The sequence below is a fragment of the Protobothrops mucrosquamatus genome, unplaced genomic scaffold (genome assembly GCF_001527695.2).
Source record: "Protobothrops mucrosquamatus isolate PMUCROS unplaced genomic scaffold, P.Mucros_1.0 scaffold48, whole genome shotgun sequence".
NCBI classification, from domain to species: Eukaryota; Metazoa; Chordata; class Lepidosauria; order Squamata; family Viperidae; genus Protobothrops; species Protobothrops mucrosquamatus.
The window spans coordinates 334,713-358,857 of NW_015386430.1; the positions used below are offsets into that span (position 1 = coordinate 334,713).

Sequence of the window (24,145 nt, forward strand, 5' to 3'; positions counted from 1 at the left end):
AGGTTGAAATCCCCCATGACCATAAGTCTGGGGGTCGCAACCGCCACCCCGGCTATTACGTCGGCCAGCTCAGGCAGGGCTGTTGATACATAGCAGGGAGCCAGGTATATAATCAACAGACCCACTTGAACCCCTTGTCCCCATTTCACCAGGAGGGACTCCACACCGTCTATCTGAGGCACAGTGGTCTCCCTCGGACTAAGGCTCTCCTTTATAATGCATAATTCATAGTACCTATTTAAACATGAAGGTCCTAAGGAAAAAAATCACAACACCAAAAAAATCTGGTTAGTATTAGAAATAACCAAAACATGTACATAGACACAAATAAATCCAGAATATATCTAACAGCTTACTTAAAAGAAGAGGGCCATTTTATTTATTTAGTCTCATCCCTCTTTCTTTCTCTTTGGATATGGAAAAGTAAATAATTTTTCTCATAATCTCCATTCTGAACTCAAAGTATAATATGTTATCTATGCACAATTAAAACAAAGCTCTGGAATGCATTATACATAGTTTGTTTAAGAAATTACTTTCATCCTTAATATATAAATACAGTATTTTAAATATTCAAAATATAAAATATCAAGGATATTTTCAATAACATGGTTTCAAAAAAGTAATATGCCCCCAAGGGATTTTTAAATGTTTATTTTTTAAGCAACTCATACCACAAGATTTTGAAACCAAGATATTTTTTAAAAAGAAAAGAAAGATGTTCATAATTTTTAATTAAAAAATCCAGATAGCTAGTTCAATTCCCAGCACATTAAGCATGCCAAAAATAATTTTCTGGAACCTGGCCTTTATATAACTATATTTAATATATCTGAATGATTAAAAATAGATTCAGTCTTATCCATTTTAATTAGCAGTTTGACAAGTTCTTGAGTAAGTCACATTTTCAAAATCTATTTTCAATGCATGTTTCTGTAACAAAACTATTTCCTAAAGACAGGTAAAAGATAGAAACATACAAAAGTTAATACTAAGTAACGGTTTAGTATCTATGGAAAAGACCACATATATTTCATCACCATTCCATCTTCTTCCACTTTAGAGACAAAAGGTAAGTATCTTAATTATCAAAATGCATGACAAAGTGAGTCAGGTGGGTGTTCAAACTTTACTTTGTTCACTTAAAAATAATTCCTTTTTCAAAAATAAAAAATTGCTATGTACAAAGAACCAGGAAATGACTGCATGATGCCACATAAAATCAGTCAAACTGATATGCTTAGCAGATTTCAGCTCCAACAGAAGTAATGAATTTGCCTTAAGCACTAACATTTGATCTCTGAAAGAAGATTGTATAGATACAAAATGGAAAAACATTATCCTTGGTATGTATGATCCTTTATGAGTCTTCTTTGGTAACATCTGATTTGCGCTGACTTCGAAAGTGTTGCTCAAGATTGATGGTCACCTCCCTTTGGAGATTTCTACTGTTGTTTTTTCCAGCTGTGTGGATCCATAGGTGCTGAAGAACTTGTTGAGCAGTATAGCGCTTTTTTGGATCAACTACCAGGAGTCGGTTTATCAAGTCCTTTGCAGCTATTAAAATCAAAGACAAGTAAATTAATATGACTTTGCTTTGAACAGTTTCATAGAATTGGAAAAACTTAATAAAATTAAAAAAATTAATGTATGGCAACATTGGGCCACAATTTGGAAGGCCAAAATTACAAAAACATTTAATTGCACCAAAAAAGATTCATAGGTAGACTCTGGAAAATCTTTCTTCTGTCTATCACAATTTTAGAATAAAGTATTAAAAGTAGTATGAAATAAATGTACTGTACAGTTTCTACTTATAATAAAGGTAAACTTTTCATTCAAAAAACATACAGCAGGAATAAGAAAAGCAATGCTTTGCACTGAAAAAGACTAGCAATTAGCACTTCGTATTCCACACAACAAAATTATTATATAGACAAATCACAGCTTGACTTTGCTTTTCCATTGTTATGGCTCTATAAAGTGATGGCGAACCTTTTAGAGACTGCGTGCCCAAACTGCAACCCAAAACCCACTTATGCATTGTCGGGTGCCGGGTGGGTGTGGCCCATTGGCTGGGTGTTGCCCATTGGCTGAGTGTGGCCCATTGGGTGGGTGTGGCCCATTGGGTGGGTGTGGCCCATTGGGTGGGCGTGGCTGCGGTGGTAACGGCAGACTGGGTGGGACTAAAAAAGTTCAATCAATCAATTCCAACTTTGCAAGATCTTTTTTTTTCCCACGAGAAGTTGAAATTGACTGATTGAACTTTTTTTTTTTTTTGCACACGGCGGCAGAGGTGTAAAGCGAAAAGGTTTTATAAAACCCAGCTGAAGGCCTAGGACTGGGGCAAAGGTGCGCGTGCCCACAGAGAGGGCTCTGAGTGCTGCCTCTGGCACCTGTGCCATAGGTTCGCCACCACTGCCCTAGCTTTTTCAACACACGTAAGAAGGGCGCATGTCTTATACCACTTTTTAATGCCTTGGCAAGACCACACTTGGAAGACTGCATCCAGTTTTGGTTGCCACGATATAAAAAAGACGTTGAGACTTTAGAAAGAGTGCAGAGAATAACAACAGAGATGATTAGGGAGCTGGAGGCTAAAACGTAGAAAGAACAGATGCAGGAATTGGGGATGTCTAGTAGTCTAATGAAAAGAAGGACTAGGGAGCGACAGGATAGCATTGTTCCAATATTTGAGGCACCTGAAGGCAGGACAAGAAGCAATGAATCAAGGAGAGAACCAATCTGAATATGAAATAAGTAAGATGCTAGGTTATGAAACTGCTGATAAAAAAGTCATTCCCAATCAGATAAAAGTTCTTAAAGTCCAAGCGTTCAATTCTCCTGGTCAACCAGATGCTACAGTAGTGTTTATCAACTTTGGTAGCTTCCCCAGCCCAGCCCAGAGCATCAAAGGTGATTAGGGGGCTGGAGGCTAAAATATACAAGAACGGTTGCAGGAATTGGATATGTCTAGTAGTTTAATGAAGAGAAGGAGTAAGGATCATATGACAGCAGTGTTCCAATATTTGAGGAGTTGCCACAGAGAAACGGGGGTCAAGCTATTCCCCAAAGCATCTGAAGACAAGAGAGGAAACAATGGATGGAAATTTATCAAGGAGAGAAGCAACCTGGAACTAAGGAGAAATTTCTTGACAGTGAGAACAGCTCATCAGTGGAATGACTTGCCTCTAGATATTGTGGTGGAGGTTTTTAAAAAGAGCTTGGATAGCTATTTGTCTGAAATGGTCTAGGCAGGTCTCCTGCTTGAGCACGGGGTTGTCATAGAACAGTGGTGGTGAACCTATGGCACGGATGCCAGAGGCGGCACTTACGAGCCTCTCTGTGGGCACACGCATCATCTCCCCAGCCCCGCCTGCTCCCGCCTCACCAGCAGCCCTCCTGGAGGAGAGTTGCCCCTGGGCACAGCCCACACAAAGAAGCGCAACCAAGGACATGGTAGCCGGGCAGCGGGGACAAGACTCTGCCCTTGTGCCCCGTCGTGCGCAGATGCTGCTGCGGGGCATAAGCGGAGGGCATGGCCATGGCGCTGCTGGGCTGCCTGGGTGATCTGTGGTGGGCCGTGGAGGTAGTGGGTGGCCCAGTGGGCAGGGCAGAGCAGGGACGGGGGTGGGGGGGCAGTTTTTGGGCACTCCGCTCTAAAAGGTTCGCCATCACTGCCATAGAAGATCCCCAAGGCTCCTTCCAACTCTGTTACTCTTTCTTTGATTACACCCCTTCATTCCACCTTGGCCATTCTTCCCCAGTGGGTCCAAGAGAACCAAAATGTTGATCTTAGTTATTACAAACAGGTTTTAATATTTCCTTCTTGTCCCTTTGACATAAACCTCAAAACTGACCTGTGATGAGCCCTTTAGGAAGCAGCTTCGCCAATCCACCCCTCCCTTCTTTCCTCCTTTTTTTCTTCTTTAAGCTCTCCAGTTGCTGGTTGAAATATTTAAACACCAGAACTGAAAGCTTTTAACGTGGGTGAAAATTCAGCTCAAACTGCTATTTGAGATACATCACTTATAAAGTCTCAGGACAGCCTGTTTGGAAAGCTGAAGAACAAGAAAGGCATGCAAAGGGATGTAAACTGATTATACGTTTATCCCTGTTTGCAAGAAATTTAAATCTGAAAAGAGGTCTCTCTATAGGAAAAGAAAGAAAGAAAGAAAGAAAGAAAGAGGGAGAGAGAGAAAGAGAGAAAGAGAGAAAAGAAAAAGAGAAAGAGAAAAAAAGAGAAAAGAAAGAAAGAAAGAAAGAAAGAAAGAAAGAAAGAAAGAAAGAAAGAAAGAAAGAAAGAAAGAAAGAAAGAAAAGAGAAAGACTTTAAAACAAAAACAAAAACTATAACTTTCACATCTTTCTTATCATTAGAAGAAAGAGAGAGAGAGAGAGGGAGGGAGGGAGGGAGGGAGGGAGGGAGGGAGGAAGGAAGGAAGGAAAGAAGGACGATCAAACATAGAAGGACCTGATTTGTAGGAAACTGTTAGGGATTGTGTATAATTAAGAATCTGCGTTTACAAGCTAGCATGCTTATCTTTGAAAGCATACATTTTGCATTTCCAGGGAATTTCCCAAATGAATGTCTCCAAGCAGCTTGATCTGGACATTCAGGATTGATTCATAGGCTTCTAAGGAATTAGATTTCATGCTTTGCACATGTGGATTTTCTCCCCCAAAGGAATGGAAAAGAGCCTTCTAAGGTAGCTCAAGAAACCCCACATTGGACACACATCAAACAAAAAGTAAAAGCCAGTTTGGCCTAGTGGTTCAAGTATCAGGGCAGTAAACGGGACACTGTGAGTTCTAGTTCCATTTTAGGCATGAAAGCTGGCTGAGTAACTTTGGGCCAATCATCTGAAGACTGTAATTTCTAATCCTGCATTCATCATCTGGGCCAATAACCAGGAGACAGTGAGTTCTAGTCCCGCCTTAGACATGAAAAGTAGCTGGGTACCGTTAGGCCAATCAACAGGATGGTGAGTTCTAGTCCCACCTTAGGCATGGAAGCTGCCCTGATGACTTTGGGCTAATCACTCAGCCCAATTCACCTCACAAGGCTGTTGTTGTGGGCATAGTACACTTGGACTTCAACAAGGCATTTGACAAAATAGACCACAACCTAGGAGATTTGAATCTAGATGGCTCCTATGTCCTATTATTATGTTGGGCCTTAGACTATTCACTGCACAACAGCTGATGTCCCAAATGAATGTCAAGTTTGATGGTCTGCTAGATCCTTCTTCCTTCTTTCTTCATGTGAAGAAGGCCATGAATTTACCCCATTCAATGCAGCCAACTTAATTTGGGTGCTTCCCTCTTTCAGAAGCCATTTTACTGATGTAGTCTTTCTTTTAGGGTTTTCCTTTTTTTAATTTCATCCCTTTTGACTTGATGTGATTCATATTTCATGGGAAAGACAAGGCAAACTCAGCTTTCAGGAGTTCACGAGATCCCTAAGGTGTTGGGTTTAATTATTGCTGAGCACAGACTATGTGGAAGAGCAGGGTGTGTTCCTTGAATCCCTCTGTTCTGGAATCTTGCCTTTTCCAGATGAGCAGAGAGGCTGATGTAACCTCTTTACAAAGTGAAGAACTGCATAGACAGTTTCTGGGTGAATAGACAGAACATCCTTCTTGGTTAAAGCTGGGGTAGGCGTAACAGGAGCGAACATTTTGAGGGCTGAAGCTGGAGTTGAGTTTTTGGTAGTACAAGGCTAACGTAGAACACCATAACTCAGTGATGGCGAACCTTTTAGAGACCGAGTGCCCACCTGTTCCTTCCCACCGAAATAGTACCCATTTATCTATTTGCATTTGCATGCTATTGAACTGCTAGATTGGCAAAAGCTGGGGCGAAGACAGGATCTCACCCTTTCCAGACGACAAGGCCAGTGTCACCACCACCTATAGTCAGCAACGACTAGCTGAGTAAAATCCGCAGGGATTTCTTTACCTTTTACTTTTTACAACCTGTTTAGCCAGCTTACTAAAGGAAGCTTACCAGATGAAATGTTGTCCCAGTATGGAGAGAGAAATTCATAATGTCCAAGCTGTATAATTTGAAATAACTCCTCCTGATCTCGTTCATGACTTCGGAATGGAGGGAAGCCACAAAGTAAAATATAGAGTATTACACCGGTAGCCCATATATCGACTTCTAAACCATAGCCTAAGTGAGAGAGAAAAATTGACATTGGTAAGTGATTTAATTTTTTGCTTTCATATTTTAGAATGTGAATAAAATATCAGAAAAAAATAAATAAATTCCTTACGTCTTAGGTCACATGCAATTCTAAATATATTTAATAATCTCCTAATCATCCTAAACTTAATCAAGCATGATGAGGGCCCATTATTATCACCAGTTCTGGCCAGGCTTATACACAAGCAGCTGTTATTATAAATAAGGCTGTCAGCCTTATCAGGAAATATGACCAGATGAGCTAATTCTACTTTATTGTAAGACTACAGTAACAGATTCTTGCAAATTTGAAGAGAAGAGACCTTTTCTGAGTTTCTATCTCTGCATTTAGACAGCTGCTCATTTCTTTAATTAATACTGTCAAATAAAACTCAAAGACTACATAATCCAATTGCATCCCATAGCATAGAAATTCCTACTTTTTCAGGAAAAGAAAAAACCAATTCCTAAAGTTTATCCCTATTCCCATTTCTGTACCACCCCTTTGTGCATTTTCAGACATGCATTCCTGGAGACAATCCAGCATTCCTCAACAATTACCAACAGAAAGGGACAACTGAGCAGCAAGAGATCAAACTGACAACTCTATAATATAATACAAAAGAATACACTGAGGCCAAATTCATAGTGTTGTAAGAATATACAGCATAAAAGAACAACCTAGGCCTCATTCATACATCCATAGTGTTATAAGAACATCTACTTGGATAACAGCTAAGCAAAATAAAACAAAATTAATCAAATGTTTGCATAACTTAATATAAAGATTTTACAAAAAATTGTATTGACCATTCTCAGCAAGTATTTCAGGAGCAACATAAGTTGGAGTTCCACACACAGTGAATATTGGTCTGGTCACCTGCTTTGCAAGACCAAAATCTGCTAGTTTCAATGTGGTAGTTTTATCTGGATTACGCTGAACCTGAGCAGGAAAATCAAAATTAAACAGAAATCATTAGTGTGAATTGCAGGCTTAACTATCAACTGAAAATTACGCAATGGATCTCTATTGCTACAAAACTAGTGGGATAGAACCTATCCCAGGGTATCAAACTGGCGGCCTATGGGCCGGATGCGTCACGCACAGGTCACACCCACCCCAGCTCTGCAAAGGCAAATAATGCTGCAATCACATGGCCTCTCCTATCTAACTGCCTATCACAAATAAACAGATATTGATTGAATTGCTATGATGTAGCAATTGGAATAGTTCAAAGGTTTTAATGGCTGGGCTAATTAAATCTCTACAGAAATCCACCTCTTTTGCTATACAGGTAATCCTCAGCTTACAACCATTCATTTAATGACCAAAGTTTCAATGGCACTGAAAAAAATTACTTTCAACTGTTTTTCATACTTACAACTCTTGCAGCAACCCTATGGTCACATCTTCAAAATTCAGGTGCTGGGCAACTGGCATGTATTTATGACTGTTGTACTGCCCTAGAGTCATGTGGTCACCATTGTAATCTTCCCATTAGCTTCAGACAAGCAATCAATGGGGGAAGTCAGAATCACTTAATGACTGTATGATTTGCTTAACAACTCAACTGTGGCAAAAATGTCATAAAATGGAGCAACAGAAATGTTGGGCTCAATTGTGGTCATAAGTTGAGGACTACCTGACTGAAGTTTCTTGAGTAAGAGGGCACTGTTGCAATAGCTACCTCTCAGTGACACTTTATGCTGCCTCAATTGAAAAGAATCCTGAAAAAAATATCAAGGAATTCTTTGGAAGTTGGTTTCAGAATATGCAGTGATATGTTGGATGAACCAATGATGAGAACTAGTATAAGGCAAGTGATGATCTATGTCTCAGATGCTTCTAACTTATGTTAAGAAGTGTCCACTTTAATTTTTTTTCTGAATAACGAACAATGGAGGAATTTTGATAAATTAAGCTGTGTGAAATTTTATGAGCCACTGCAATCCTCCCAATGCCACTTAAATGAATAAAGCAGTCCACCTTTGATTTTCTTTTTTGATTTCTTTGGACATGGTTTCAATATATCTCCTGAACACTTGTATGAAAACAGGAAGTTAAAAAATTTATTTAAAAAGAAGGCACATAAATCTGCATGTCTACAAACTGATGAGCTATCAAGTGACTTCAATGAACACCTCTAAAGATACATGCCTTCTTCTATACAGAAGTTACAACAGGCTCACATTTTTCTCTGCTGTTACCTCTAGCCACACAAGATGGCAACGTAATATTGCCAGATCCACGTAAAATTTTGCTATGCGTCTATCCATTCCATTTCTTCAATACACTGAAGCTTCTTTACACACCACAAATTATTGTTAAGGTCATCAGAGAAATTAGTCACATTTCACTTTTGTATTCTCTTTTACAGAATAGTTTTGTAAAATCTATTTACCAGTTTCGAAGAGGGGGGTTTACTCTGCAGTTATTTGTTTTTTGTTTTAATGTATTAAAGTTGAATTACATCTAATGCAAATCAGTCATTCCTTTTCTCAAGAAAGTACTCCCAAGCTTTTTTAACCAGAGAAATTTAATCAATTCAATCAATCCAAATTCCTACACTAACCCTTTAAGGGGATAGGGAAAATTGCACCAATTCCACACATTTTGCATACTCCTGTGCTAGATCATTTGTTCATATGCACCAAAATAAATTAAATAGCAACTGTTTCAGTTTATCAGAAGGCACTGCAATGTATTTTGCAATTCTTACCAGAAGATTTTCAGGCTTGAGATCTCTGTGAACAATGTTCTTGCTGTGGATATAGACGAGAGCTTCGCACAGGTCTGTTATCATGAGAGCAGCGTCATGTTCTGTGAATTTCACACTCTCTATGATGGCATCAAATAAGTCACCACCAGGGACATATTCCATGATTAAGTGAATTTCTTCTTCAGTTTCAAATACTTCAATCAAGCTTACAATGTTGGGGTGGGAGAGGCTCTTGATGATCAAGATTTCATTTTCTAGCATATCCTCCTTTCCCTTCAGCTTTGATTTGTCAATGATTTTCATTGCAAAAATCTGATTGGTGCTTCGATGGTGACACTCCATCACAACAGCGAAGTTCCCATCGCCAATAGTTCTGCCAATTGCATAGCAATTCTCCACATCTGTTCTGCTACAGACATTGTGACTCAATTTTACATCACTGGACTTATACATTTTTTTCCCTTCTTTGTTGATTTTAAGTTCTTCCTCCCTTTTGTGATTAACGTGTTCTTTCTCCCCCTGCTCCATTTTCTTGTCTCCAGTATTTCCTTCTTTTAATTTCTGTACCTCTTCTTTTTCTCCCTGAATTTTTGTTTGCTTCTCTCTATCAGCCTGAGAACTTTTTATTAACCAACAGCTCTGATTCATTCTAGAACATTTTCTATGTTCCTTCTTTAGCTCATAGGTATCTCCTACTATGGTGTGCTGGCTTTCTAATGGTTTTGCCTTCATTACTCCTAATTCTTCATCGTGGTTCTGCAGGATCTGATCTCTGTCAATACTTCTTTTTTGCCTCTCAAGATCTTTACTGGTAGGACTATGTGAAGTTGTCCATGTACTCTGACAACCAGCTTCCTTCCATGTAATTTCAGCTTTTTCTACTGAGTGTTCTGATAATTTCCTGCAACTTCTCAATTTTGCAGGCTTTTCAACATGGTATCTCTTACACGTTCTTACATTCAAGTCTCTGTTCTCAAATGGAAAATCATCCTGTCTTTCTTTTTGCAATTTTTGTCTCAGCTGTCTTTCTCTTTCACATTTCTCACATCTGATAATGTTATCTGAACTTTTTTCAGTGTCGCTTTCAGAATTTCTCTCTACATTAAAATATTCTGCAATGTCTTTAGGTTTTCTAGTAGGTTTCGCATCATGTTCTCCATGCCAGTCGTCTCTTATCCATCTCTTTTTGGGCCTCAGTTTCTCCTCCTGTCTGATTCTGGTTTGAGCTTTTATGTCATGCTTGTTAAATAGTTTAGGAGACATAATATCCATGCAGTTGCTAGCAATTGTGGGTTCAAGGCTCTTTTCTAACTTAGACATTTTTTCATGCATTCTGTGTTTGGGCTTCTGAGCTTGTTCCCAATTTTCTGAAGCCCTAGTAAGAGGAGTGTAAGGGTTATCAGGATAAAGTTCTTGGATTGCCATTTCAAGGGTTTTCAAGGTTAAGTGTTCCTTTCCCATAGCTATAAATACATCACCCTCTCTAAAGAAATCAGAAACACTTCTGATTTCCCTTCCCTTTAAATTGTATAATTTTCTCACACGATCATTCTTCCACCGTGGAAATCCCAAGGCTTCTGAGATGTCAGCAATCAGCTGTTCAAATGTTTGAACAGAACGCCGATTTAAAAGCAATGTTATTTTCCTGATTGCATGCCCACAGGGCTTCACTACTGTGACAATCCTTGGCTTTACTGGGCTGTTCTCAGAATGGATAGTGTGGAAACCAGTCCGAAAATTTATAAAAGGAGAACTGAAACCATTTCTACCAAAGTAAGGCTTTCCATAACCTCCACGGACAATTGGTGGGCAAGTATCTTGTAGTCTTCTCTCAGTCACACTTGATCTCATGCAGCTTAAAGTGTGATCAAAAATTCCTCGAGGTTCTGCAGCAAAAGAAAATAAGCAGATTTAGGAACTAGGACAGAAATCTTACCATTAATGTTTATAGCATATCTTCTACCTGTGCTGTCTGGAGAAATAAAGATATTCCAGATTAATCAATATTATAAAATAAAAATATTTTTGATGAATAAGTTAAAGAACAGGATTTTTTGATGAAAATACCAAAAAAAACCCAATATAGTTAACAGTTAAGTGTTTTTGGAGTATCCCAAATTGCAAATCCAAAAATATTTTTTTAAAAACTATTTTCTCAAAAAAAAAAAAAAGCTTTTATCATAACATAAAATTCATCAAGCATATATAAATTCTTTATTATAAAAACATTTTGCTCATTTCTCTTATTTAAATATGATTGCGATCAAACTATAACATAATCCCAAGAAACAAGTAGATAGCTACAATACAAAAGAAAAACAGTCAAATTATATATCCATGTACCTTGGTTCAAAAATTACGTTTTGACAGGGAAACCGAAATTCCCCATGAATTTTCTCTAAATGGACAAAACTCATTTTCCAATAGGAAAAAATTTGAAAACCTCATATAAAATGAATTCACATAAAGCAATACATTGAACAAGTAGAAAAAAAGAATCCTACAATTTCAAACGAGCAAGATAGGATTGTCTTCACCTCATTGCAGAGAACTAGACTTTTCTAAAAACATTATATACTCGCTTCACTTCCTAGTCAATGGAAAGGAATTCAGTTTCTTCCACCTGATGTATACCCTTACAACGGGGATTTTAAAAAAATAATTAAGTTCCATCTAAAACCTAGTCAGGCGCTTTTGTTTACCAACTGTGTTTCTTTCTTCCAGGATAATCTCATTTTTCTGAAAGTCATTGCAATCAAATACCAATCATCAATTGCTTTAGTATTTCCAGTGAGCCTGATAAACTTTTATTATAACCTTGGAAAATATTTCTTCTTTAAAAAGTCTTTTTCATTTTACCCAGATGTTTAGTTGGAAAATGAGAGAGAGATATCTTTCTCTCCTCATTTTCTAACTAAACATCTGGGTAAAATGAAAAAGACTTTTTAAAGAAGAAATATTTTCCAAGGTTATAATATTCCCACTTGTTATTCTTTTGCCGGGGTATCAAAATATTCATAGTGCAGTCTTGCTGGACACCATCTCTCATTCCTCTTATCAGTCTTCCAATCTCTGACACAAAGCTTTTTAATCAAATATGTGATGCTTTTGTCCATATTATTTAGCCAAGAACTCTAAGATGAAATTGACTAGTTAGTCATTTAGGTGTATTCTTATTTCTTTCATTATGCAATGAAATTGTTATTAAGCCTCTACCATGCTTAACACAAATAAAATGTAACATGCTCTAAGTTACACACACAGAGAGAGACACACACACTGAGATTTCCAATCCACTTTATCAGGAATTCTAATTGGTGCCTGCTGCACTTTGTACAACTGCACGTAGTCCTCACTTAACAACCAAAGTTATGTGGACCTCCCAAAAGATACTTGCAACCCAAAGTTACAGCCAATATAGTGCCCTACAATCACTCACCCTTTATATCAATTATAGGAATGCTGCAGTGCTTTCCCTATCTCTCACTTCCATTCTCACACTGGGTTCCCACAGGCCTTTGTTTGCTTTCCACCCCATTGAACCCCTCCTCACTTAACTTCCATAGATCTCCAGAATTCAGATGGTTGAGGTAGAGAAGGAGGGCAGGCCACTAGGTTGGGGTAGGAAAGGAGGACAGGCCACATGGCATGATCCTGGAAACGGCCACCATTTTTCAAGCAACCATATTAAACTGTGACCACTTGGAAAACGGTGGCCACGTTCAGGAGTGTGGCAGGCATCCCAGCATCGGAGAACCTTGCTTTGCTTTGCTTTGCTAACACAACTTCTGCAGCATTCCAGGGCAATTCGCAAATAAACCTGTTTGGTTATCAATGACAGACACGCGCAGATACAGAAATTGTATTATACACATTAGAAAACTACAACATTACGTTACTTTTTGACATAATCGCCATTCAAACTGAGACACTTGTCATAACATCTTACAAGGTTTGAAATTCCTCAGTAGTCACTCAGCGCCAAACTTGGGCTATAGGGGAGGTGTGATCAAAAACACCCCAACGGAACTGCTTCAAAAGTTCTTGGGTGCATCTAGCAGTGTGCAGGCGAACATTATTGTGAATCAACACCACACCGGAAGTGGTACCATAGAAGATCCTGCCAAATGTGAAGATCCAAAGGAGTACTGCTAGTGAAGTTCATGGAGCGTGGTTCGACCATCAGTTCAGAAGTCTACTGTGAAACATTACAAAAACTCAGACAAGCCATCCATAACAAGCGTCGGGGCATGTTGACTTCCAGTATGGTGTTGGTTCATGACAATGCTCACCCACATATTGCTAGAAGCACCCAAGAATTTTTGAAGCAGTTCCATTGGGATGTTTTTGATCATCCCATGGCCCAGATTTGGCACCGAGCGACTACTACTAAGGAATTTCAAACCTTGTAAGACATTATGACAAGTGCCTCAATCTGAATGGCAATTATGTCAAAAAGTAATGTAATGTTGTAATTTTCTAATGTTACAATAACAGTTCTGTATCTGCGAGTATCTGTCATTGATAACCAAATGGAGGTTTATTTCCGAATTGCCCTTTAACCAAACAAGTTTGGATATCCTTTGGAATTTATCAATTTAACCAAGATACTATAAAAGTCACTCAGATCTAAAGTAAAAGTTAATGGCATATTTTGTCCTACTTCCCCACTATTCAGACGCACACATCTTCTCTTCTCCTTTAAAGCTCTAAATTCTGGGAGAAGAGAAAAGGGAAGCATACCAGGGCCTCCTTCAGATGGGAAAGGACATATGTGCATTTGTGTGCATCTGTACGTCTTCCCTTTCCAAAAAGCCAAAATCAAGCCTGTGTCACTTTCCTCCTATGAAGACTCCAGCAGATATTTTTCTTTAGAATTGTAATTATTTACTGCTAAAATTATATATTATGCTTTCTTTTTTCTCTATTTTCTCATTTTTTTTTTAAAAAAAAGCAATGTTTGTGTGTTTTTTATTTCCTTGATGATATACATATTTTTATTTTTGTGCTTTCTTATTTTTGTCATTATTTAAAAAAAAACAATAAAAGAATAAATTTTTAAAAATGCCTTCAATCTCCTATTCCTTAAAACTAAATTATTCACAGTTTAACTTGGAAGACCAATGTATAATGTGTACATATCAGACTGTACAATCAGGAGAGAAAAGTAGGTAGGCATTAACGGATGTATTACATTATCAGATGGAAACAAAATGTGATCACACTAGTCCTTTTACAGCAAATGGATTTTACACTGGCATTGTTTACATACACTTTAGGAAGATAAGCCTGCCCTCTTATTCTAGCTCAGTTAGTGGAAAATACCTAAAGTTATTCAAGGATTACCAATGTTTATGAATTATAATGGGGAATTAGCATACACAGATAAATTTGGGGACCCAAGTATATTTTTACTGCACCAAACACTGTATATTTGGCACAATTAATTTAACAGTTGTATTCTTGTATGCTAAAGGTTCAAACGCACATTTGCAATACTTAGTGAAAATATTCTGTGCAAAACTTCCAAAGGAAGTTTTTTATGTAGTAGTCTTAGGTCAGGTGGTTTCCAATAATGAATTATAGTGAAGAAAATCATGAACTGAACCTCTTAATTTGAAAAATGGTTCTAAGAATCTCTCAAATGCATCATCTCCCACATTTCTACCTAAACTCTTAAACTAATTATACTAATTATGTTGGCGGAATTTTAGGCATTTGGAAACTGTGTAGACCGTGTTAGCTTTCTATGGAGCCCACATTAAGGCAGCAAAATGAGTGATTTGTCCCTCACCCATGTGGCAGCGACCTGGAAGCAGGCACTATTTTGTCCTGCCTCTTGTGGGCGATCTAAAATGATGGCTGTTTTTGAAAAGCCACCATGTAGGTGACGATCAAATTGATCCATTTTGCTTCCCTTGCTTGGAGATCATGTTAAGGTAGTAAAATGAAGCGATTTGTCCCTTGGTAGCACAGCACGATTCTGGAATGATAACAGCTACTACTGAGTACACAAGCTTATTCCTTCCTATAGGCCACTTAAAAATGAAATAGTAATTCAAAATTATTATAGTCCTTGAAGTCTCCCAGACTTAACTGTATTTTATAATACACTACATTACTACAAAGTATAAGAATTCTTATTCAGCATAAAAACTGCTTGAGTGATAGACAATTCTAAGAACTATTGGAAATCTCCAGTCTGCTTTCATGTAAACTACATGCATTAGCATCAAAATCTAATAAAATAGGATTACATTGTAAAAGCCAGGAAACTTTCCCAATTTCAATTTGCAATGGAGTAAATTAGTTTAGGTAAGATAAACAATTTTCAGTCACTGTAGAAAACTACATATAATTCAATAAACGTAGATAAAGAGACAGATTAATTTTCTGAAGCCAGGGCTTAGGCTTTGTTGTACATATATCTTAAACAAGGATTGTTTTAATCAGTTTGAGAAAGCATTCAGCCATCCAACAGACTCTTTAATGTCCCAATGATTTAAAACAGGATCAGATTCTAAAACAGTCAATTTAATTCCTAGCAGTATCCTATAGCTAATTACATTTATTTTTGCTGGAATGGCACCAAAGTTAGATCATTTTTGAAAACACCATTATTCTATGTGGATGCTAGCAAGAATCATGAGCTAAGATGTAATGCTAAAGCTAAGAGGAATTATTTCATTATAATGGATTATGTAAAAAGGCATTCTCCATTTATTTCCCTTCTGATATGTTGTTATAACTGAATTGTTATTCTCAACGCTATCCTTTATAATACAAAGAAATGTTAGTGTACAGGTAATCCTTGATTTACTTATGATCACAATGGGGACTGGAACTTCCATCAGTAAGTGATGCAATCATTAAGTCAGTTGCATCCAATTCTACAACTTTTTCCATTGTCGTTAAAAAAATTAGGCAATCATTAAGCAAATCATGTGGTTATTAAGTGAATTTGGCTTCCGCCATTGACTTTGCTTGTTGAAAGCCTCCTGGAATTTTCGCAAATATTGATCATGTGATCCTGGGATATTGCAACCATCAAAAATTCATGTCAGTTGACAAGTGCCCAAATTCTGATCATGTGACCATGGAGTTGTTGCCATACTCATAATATGAGCAGTGCTTTTTTTGTAAAAAAAAAAAAAGAAAAAAAAAAGGTGCTGGAACTCACACATGTCATACAACCCACCTTGCCTACCCTACAAGGTTCCATCCAAAAAAGGTGCCGGAACTCTATTCTGGGCGTTCTATGAGAAAAAAAGCCCTGAGGATCAGTCACAAGTCACTTTTTCCAGCCCTGTCGTAATTTCAAATAGTTGTTAAATAAATGGTTGTAAGTCAAGGACTATCTGTTGGTATATCAGAACTTCAATTACCTTGTTAAAAATATACGGAAATAAAATACAGTATACAGAAAGCAAATATGCCTTAGTAACATTATATTTCCATGCACATACATGCACACACATACATACAAATATTCTGTCAACAAAATAATAAAATTAAAAGTACTTTTAATATTCATTTACGTTTAAACAAAGAAAGATGGTTATTAAGTATGTGAATCTTTATGATCATGGCTGGGTTCACAAAGAACATTTGGATTAAAAGGAAATTTGGTAGTTAGTGATTCAATTTGCTGTGAGAATCTTGTTAAATAAACTAAGCTACCGTAGAAATCCTTAATCTGTTTAGGCATAGCAAATGTATTTGATCAAACCAAATTTAGAGTTTAGCATGCTATGAATCCAGTCACAAACTGGACTTTTACTACTGAGTCACAGGATAAAAATTATTTGCCTTTATATTTTCAAAAGAAATATGGCATGGGATATATGAAAACAAAAGCTGAACATTCAAGAAAGAGAGTCTTTAAGAATTTGTAACAGCCTCCAACTCAGTGTCTTTCAGATATCTTTCTTTCAGATCCTATTAATTCCTTCCTATTCAAGCAGAGGAACTTTGTTAGTATCATTTTGAGAGTCATAGAAATTAAAGACCTACTTCTCAAAGCAGAAGAACTAAAGAATTTGTTCTAAGGAATCCGGGACTTAAACCCAGCTTCAGTTTGGATAAAGTGAAAATTAGATAGGTATTTGAAATGGAATTGTGATAATGTTGTAGATCACAGGTGTCAAATTCGCCACGTCACATGACATGTCACGATGTATCATGACTTTTTTTGCCCACGGGCCGGCAGTTTGACACCCGTGTTGTAGATTAACAAATTCTAGCCCATAGAAATCCTTTGCCATAATAAATGTATTAAGCCTACTAATGCCACTTGACTCTTGAATCATAATGCATAGAGAGCAGGATAAAACAAAAGCAAACACAACAAGAAAATATTCGAAGCAAGTGAAAAAAAACATTCTGCAGTCTCACATATGAGTACAACTGACACAATATTTATCATTTTTAACTGAATAGGTACAGACATAGTAAAACAGCCGATCAGCTCTTTTTTTTCTTTTCCCCAGTTGCTGAGTTATAAGAGCCTTGGAATGGTGCTTAACAGTTTATAAAGGCACTTCCAGACATTATATAATATTGAGCCTCCTCTCTCACACTTACATGACCACACTTTGGGCACTTGGCAAAAGGCTAACATTTATGACTGTTTGCACCATTCCATGGTTACATGATCACAATTTGTTATGGGGTTTTTTTGTTGTTTTTTTTTGGGTTTTTTTGCTGCTTTCTGGCAAAAAATATCCTATTTGGAAGAAGAGGTTTGCTTAACATCCTTCCTGTTTGTTTAATGACTGATTTGCTTAACAAATATGGTAATGTGCTTAACAATCATTGTGTAAATTGTCAGAAAAATGGACTTGGTCATATGGGTGCTTTGGCTACAATGTAACAACTTACAATTGGATTTCTAGTCCCAGTTGTGGATGTAAGTCAAGGACTACTTGTACTTCAAAACTGTACTCCGTAGCTATGCTTGTTTCAAAATCCAAACAATGGCTTGCAACTAAATTTGAAACCATATTTGCAAATGGATCAGATATACTGGCAAAATTTATTTTGAGGAAAATGATTGAAAAAATACCCTCCAAATGCAAAATACAATAACTGACAGTCAATTCAGAAAAATACAACAGTTAACACATCCTTTGAAATTATAATTTGAAGGAAATAAAAGTAAATTCAATTATAGAAATGACTTAGCATTACATAATCAAGCTTTGGCCTCCAGTACTTCCGCCTCTTCCCAATTCACTCAATGGTTGCGATTGTACAAATATTTACTCATGATCTATCACTGTATCCAATTAATCCAAGTATCTGCTTTGCATTACACACTAAACCATAATTTACCACATGTGGGTTTATAAAACACACTCATTTAAAATTGTGGCTGGTATGCTTGTGTGATTCAGCATGTCTGTCATGTGAAAATAGTAACATATTTATTTCCTAATTTGTACCAAACTTTCATGAGTCCTACTTCTGAATAATAATAATCACTTCAAACACATAGTTTGGCATTAGACTGCCCAAATTTTGAAGGATACACAGATTTTGTGCGTGCATCTAAATTACTTAAGATATATATATAATATATAATGAAATAAGAGTTAAATTGGACAGCTTTTTCAGTGCTAAGACAGATGTAAGGTATCTCAAGAACTAGGAAATAGTTCTGGTTTTAGAAAGCGTTTGATAGTTTGAAAAATGATTTAAAATGATTTAATCTGTTTTAAGGTCTTTTTTATAACAAAATCTATTAAATAATTAAAAACCAGTAAAAAATTAACTATCTATTATACAATTCCATATTTTTTTGTTTTTCCATTTGTGAAATGCAAAATGAATGAAATAGGAAATCTAAATTTAACATATTATCTATAGGCAAATGGGATAATTAGTGGTTACTCTTACACAGCCTAGATTTGATTCTACTATAAATATAATAGAATAGAAAGACTTAAAACTGAGTGAAGTTGATACCTGCTTTTTGGAAGCCTCTGATAGAAATAAAAATATAATACAAAAGACCTCACCAAACAAGATCAGACTTAGCATAAACGTTTTGCAGGCTGAGTCTGTAGCTTTCTAGTTAGTTCTACTTCTATGGTCAATGGCAAGGGCTGACCAAATTTTAATAAAATTAGAATGAAGTACTCCAACATTCAAAAAAAAAATTCTTAAAAGAACTCTAAAGAATATAAAACATACAGTATTACCATTACTAAAATACAGAAATAGTAAAAAAATAAATTTTAATTAGCTATTACAATTGTAAGCTATTTCCTATCTGTACATTTATTACTATATGTAACCATTATTAAAAATGTAAAACTATTAAGTCACAGGTTTAAAATTCTGCCATAAGAATCCATAACATTCTAATCTAAACAATAGAGATTATATAAAGTTGCAGTAAACAATGATGGTATCAAGCAGAATTTAGCTATTCTCCTAGAAATCATATGTACTGTAAGAGTCTGCTAACAGAACAGTACCTATTTTATTATGTCTGAGAGTCAAAAGAGATGCAATTATATCTTTATATCAATCTGAATAAAAAGGTAGCAAAGAAGAACATGTGCTATCAATTTCATTTCTTCCAAAAAATATGGGCACAGATAAACTTGAATATAGTTAAGGTATTCTTTGTTTTAGAAGCAGAATACTAGTGGTTTATCTGGCTATTGCTTTCCTAAACATGCCAAACTGTAGATTTTGGAATATTTTAAGGTGCTTTTAGGTCAAATAAAAAATCTGCTGTTTCTTTTCAACAGAGTTTTTTTATAGCTAACTGAAATGAAATACTGCGTGGAAAATCCACAAAAATCTTAAATTAGCTATGAAGGGGCAAGGTTATCTTGTAAAGTTAAAAAAATCCGTAAGTCTTTCATGAAGACCAATTTGAGCCAACATCTCTAACAGAAAATTATACTTTGGTCTCTAATGAAATCAGTTTTAGTCTTATTAAAAAAAAACTAGAAACATATCTAGAAAGCTAGAAGAGAACCCTTGGAATTTTGATTGGACTGTTGCTTTAGGAGACAGCTATGGCTAAGATCAAGCAAAACAATCTATAGCTTTTTAGATGGAAAAGAAAAACCTTTCTCTGAAACCCTTCATCTGAAGTTTTCTAAAAGCTAAAAATGTAAGTGCAGTTTAAAATAAAGCATATAAAGTAAAATAAAATCAAACAATTTAAGCCTGAAGAAATAACATAAATATATAGCAACTCCATAATAACTAATTGCAGGTAATTTGTTCTATGCAAAAGAATAAACATGCAAACTTCAAACTTTCTTATTTGCTTGACTATAACATACTATATTTTTATCTGATGCCCATGAACTTGAGTTTAGTTATAATTTTCATTTAATTAATAACTCATTCATACACTTATTATAATTTCCATTGTATAGTAGCAAGTTTGGAGAAATAGTGTAATATATACAGTTTACGTAAAGCCGCAGGTTCCTATATATCAAGATCTCTACATGAAGAAGACACAGGCATGGAATGGCTGCCAGTTTCATTGCCCAATGACATTTCTCCAACAGGCATAGACTTAAGCCTGTGGAAGACTTAAAAGAATTAGATTTTTTTCTATCTTAAAGGAAAAAAACTCCCATTTTTTATATTTTACAAAGCAACAGTCCAATATTGTTAATACTGAATTATAGTGGATATACCCTAAATGGCAACATATATACTAAATAAGTTGCCCTGGTGGAACAAATATTTATGTAGTTTGGGGATTGTTTTTTACAACTTGCAATATGCAATCCATCAGAAATAGGCAATAGCCCATCCTGAAATCTAAGTTTATTACCTAAACCTTTCCTAATCTCATATCCTCCAAATGTATTTGATTACAATATCTTTCATTCCCAGACAATGCGTTAACAGGAAGGGATGGGAGCTGTTTCCTTACACATCTAAAGGACAACAGATTTGGAAAGGGTAATCTATTTGCCAACACAGGTTGATTCTGGACAATCCCTGCATCCAGTCAGTCCCAGACACCAGAAAAAAATAGGTCTATCCTTCTTCGAGAACATAAAGGTTGTGGAAATAGGTCTTGGCTCTAGAAGATTGGTAAAATACAACTAAAAGCGAACAGGTAGCAGCCAATACTGGAATAATTAAACAGGTTTCATCCTCCAGTACCACTTTTAAACATCTGAAATACATTAATCCAGCTGTCCCTACGATGTTGATTATTTTCTCTGCATTCCCATTAAGAATGAGAAAACAGCCTGAGCGCATTTTTTTTGTTGTTGTTGTTTTGTAGAAGTATATCATGAAAGTTGTTATAGACAAAATCCGTCAACATCAGTTATCTTTGCTTTTCCAGCAACAAACCTCCCAAAGTCTCCACCTCACCAGAAATCTTCGCGGTAGTTCCCTGCCCTTCCAGATGCCCACCGCCAAGTCAAGAGGGTCAAATGCGGCAGTAAGCCTCTCTTCTGCTATGCCCTCCCCCCACCCACCCCTCCATCCCTAGAGAGGAGCCGTCCAAAATAATACAGAATAGCAGACCTGGGTGAAAAGACAACTCAGACAAAGAAGGGGGTTGCAAAGAAAGGAGGTAGGCGGGCGGCGATGTACCCAGGCACGTTTTTTTCTGGGCACGTCTTCCGATCTCTGGGACTGAATGTTATAAACAGCCCAGATAAGGCAGGAACAACTAGAAAGGAACGCGGGGAAAAGCCACGCAAGATTCGAGGCTGGGGGCTGTACAAGGGAAAAGTAAGGCAGATAGCCCCCGTTATCTTGGCGGGAGAAGTGTGGGTCAAGAGAGCAAAGCCTCCCAAAGGAGCGCAAAGTTTTTTTCCGCCGCGAGGGCCCACTCACCGGGATGACGGGGGTAGGGGCAGTTACAGGAACCCCCCGGCCCCGCTGCATGATGCAACGGAGGTGGCGCAGCAGCAGGCATGATCCTCTCAGTCCTGACTTCTCCGACTCGAAATACAGTGGCGACGGTGGCAGACTGAAGGAGGAGGTAGCATCACAACGCCTTCTCCCCCCAGGAGGCCGGTCAGCTCCCCGCCGCGCCCGGGAAATCGGGTAGGAGGTGGCGCCAAAGTTCCACCAGTCTCACCTCGAGCGCTCTGATCAGCTCTGCGGTTGCTTCGTCTCGCAAAGCCGGCCCTCTTTTAGCTTCGCCTCGCCCAACTCTGCCTCCTGCGCGAGCCTATTAGTTTATAAGAAGTTGGTGTAGGCGAATTAGGGGAACAGAGGCTGAAGAATGCAACATTTGATGAGTATATTGGAGCGAAGGAATGAGATTATAATCCCTATTTTTCTTCCCGCCAGTCTTGCTCTAGTTTCAGCAACTGAACAGCAGATTTTAATATTCAGAACCAACTTGTATTTGAGAAAGGTTTCGCTTTTCATTTCTTAATCAGGGCATGGTTGGTGAAGCCCAATATTCTGGGACTAAGAAGATAGCAACATACATTGAGCAGGTGTCTATCAACAATCTTATTTAAATGTTGGGGCCATCAGCACTTACCTCTTGGGCATTTGGCTGGAATGATTCCTGTGTTTATCTTTGTGTAAGAAACAAAGATGATTATGAAACTGAGGATAAAACACACAATGAATGGTTGGCAGGAATTGAATATGTCTAGTCCAGGGGTAGACAACCTTGGCTCTTTTATGACTCGTGGACATCATAAAAGAGCCAAGGTTGCCTACCCCTAGTGTAGTCTAACGGAAAAAAACGACTAGGGGTGACAGCATAGCAATCTTCCAATATTTAACAGGCTGTCACTGAGAGAATGGGGTGAAGTATTCTCCAAAGCAACTGAGGGCAGGACAATAAGTAATGGATGGAAACTTATCAAAGAGAAATCCAATCTAGAACTAAAGATAAATTTCCTGACAGTAAGAACTATTAATCAGTGGAATGGCTTACCTCCAGAAGTTGTGGGTGCTTCATCACTGGGGATTGGATAGCCATTTGTCTGGAATAGTACTATAGGGTCTCCTGCTTGAACAAGGGGTTGGACTACCAATACCTCCAAGGTCCCCTTCAACTCTCTTATTCGTTACTGTTACTCCCCTCCCAGTTGGTAAGATAAACAATGGCAAATATTTATGTGCTGGTTGTCCATCAGTTAATTCTACAAGAGACTGGAAATAACAACAAATACTCAGACATCTCATTAAATTGTAGATTGCTCAGTCAAGATTTATTGAACGATAGTGGGCCAGTTCATGTGCAACAGCCATAAACTGGTTTTTATATAAAGTACAGTAGCTAAGTTGACATGTTAAGCCAAATCCCAAACAATTAAACATTTATAAAAATATTTTACTGCTTAAATTTGATTTATAGCTAATTGGTGGTCATTTGATGAAAGGCATTAATCAAAGATAGTTCAAAACCAGAACAATGTAGAACATGTATGTCTTCCTCCTATATTTGAGTTGTTACAGTTTGCTTATCAGAAGAACCATTCTATAGATTCTTGTGTGCTTCATCTTAGTTTGGCGCACCTGGAGGAGAAAAATATTCATATGCGAATGGTGTTTGCTGATTTTAATTTGGTTTTAATACTTCCTTACGTAACTAGATACTTGACTTTCTTATTGATAGGCCCTAGTTTGTGCGAGTTGGAAGAAAAGTTTCCAGTTCCATCTTTTGGAGCACAGGTTCCCCATAGGACTATGTTTTGAGTCCATTACTGTTCACCTTGATGACCCATGACTGCTGTGCTAAGTCTACTACATATTCATATGTGAAATATGTGGATGACATGGCAGTGGTGGGTCTTATCTGGGATGTTAACAAAGATTCTTATAGGGAGGAGCTGAAGGCTTTGGTGGACTGGTGCAATAAAAATAACCTGGTTTTGAATGTTAATAAAACAAAGGAGATCATTGTTGATTTTAGAAAGAGCCTGCATAGTTAAACTCCACTTTGTATCAAGGCTGCAGCTGTGGAGGTGGCCAATAGTATTAAGTACCTGGGGAATACAGATAACTAACAATCTGACTTGGTCTCTTTATATGTTATCTTCAGTGAAACATGCAAACCAGTCTTTGCATTTCTTGCATCAGATCAGGAGAGCACATTTTTCTCTTTCTGCCCTGGCCACTTTTTAGAGAGGCATGATTGAGAGTGTTAACAAACTGCATCATTGTTTGGTTTGGTGGTAGCAGTGCCTCAGATAGAAGGTTCATACAGAGAGTGGTAAGGACAGCTGAGAAGATTATAGGAAGCTCGCTTCCCATTATTCAGGACAC

General features: G+C 37.3%; 1 protein-coding gene across 1 annotated transcript; it reads right to left on the reverse strand.

Moving 5' to 3' along the window:
* Nucleotides 1-805: 805 nt before the first annotated feature.
* DCLK3 (doublecortin like kinase 3) lies at nt 806-21,865 on the reverse strand. Its single transcript, XM_015811736.1, has 5 exons — nt 21,746-21,865; nt 8,909-10,794; nt 6,999-7,131; nt 6,009-6,176; nt 806-1,557 (listed from the first exon to the last, which is right to left on the reverse strand). Exons 1-5 carry the CDS (start codon nt 21,825-21,827, stop codon nt 1,361-1,363), a joined length of 2,466 nt encoding a protein of 821 aa, XP_015667222.1. The 5' UTR covers nt 21,828-21,865; the 3' UTR covers nt 806-1,360.
* Between the last annotated feature and the right edge of the window lie 2,280 nt (nt 21,866-24,145).

What these genes read in the sequence shown, in the direction of transcription:
- DCLK3 (XM_015811736.1), bottom strand. Translation starts at nt 21,827, where the DNA reads ATGCCTGCTGCTGCGCCACCTCCGTTGCATCATGCAGCGGGGCCGGGG. An exon ending in TCAAGCCTGAAAATCTTCTG is followed by an intron (nt 7,132 to 8,908) that starts GTAAGAATTGCA and finishes TTTCCTGCTCAG; the next exon opens with GTTCAGCGTAATCCAGATAA. An exon ending in CTGGGACAACATTTCATCTG is followed by an intron (nt 1,558 to 6,008) that starts GTAAGCTTCCTT and finishes TGATTTTAATAG; the next exon opens with CTGCAAAGGACTTGATAAAC.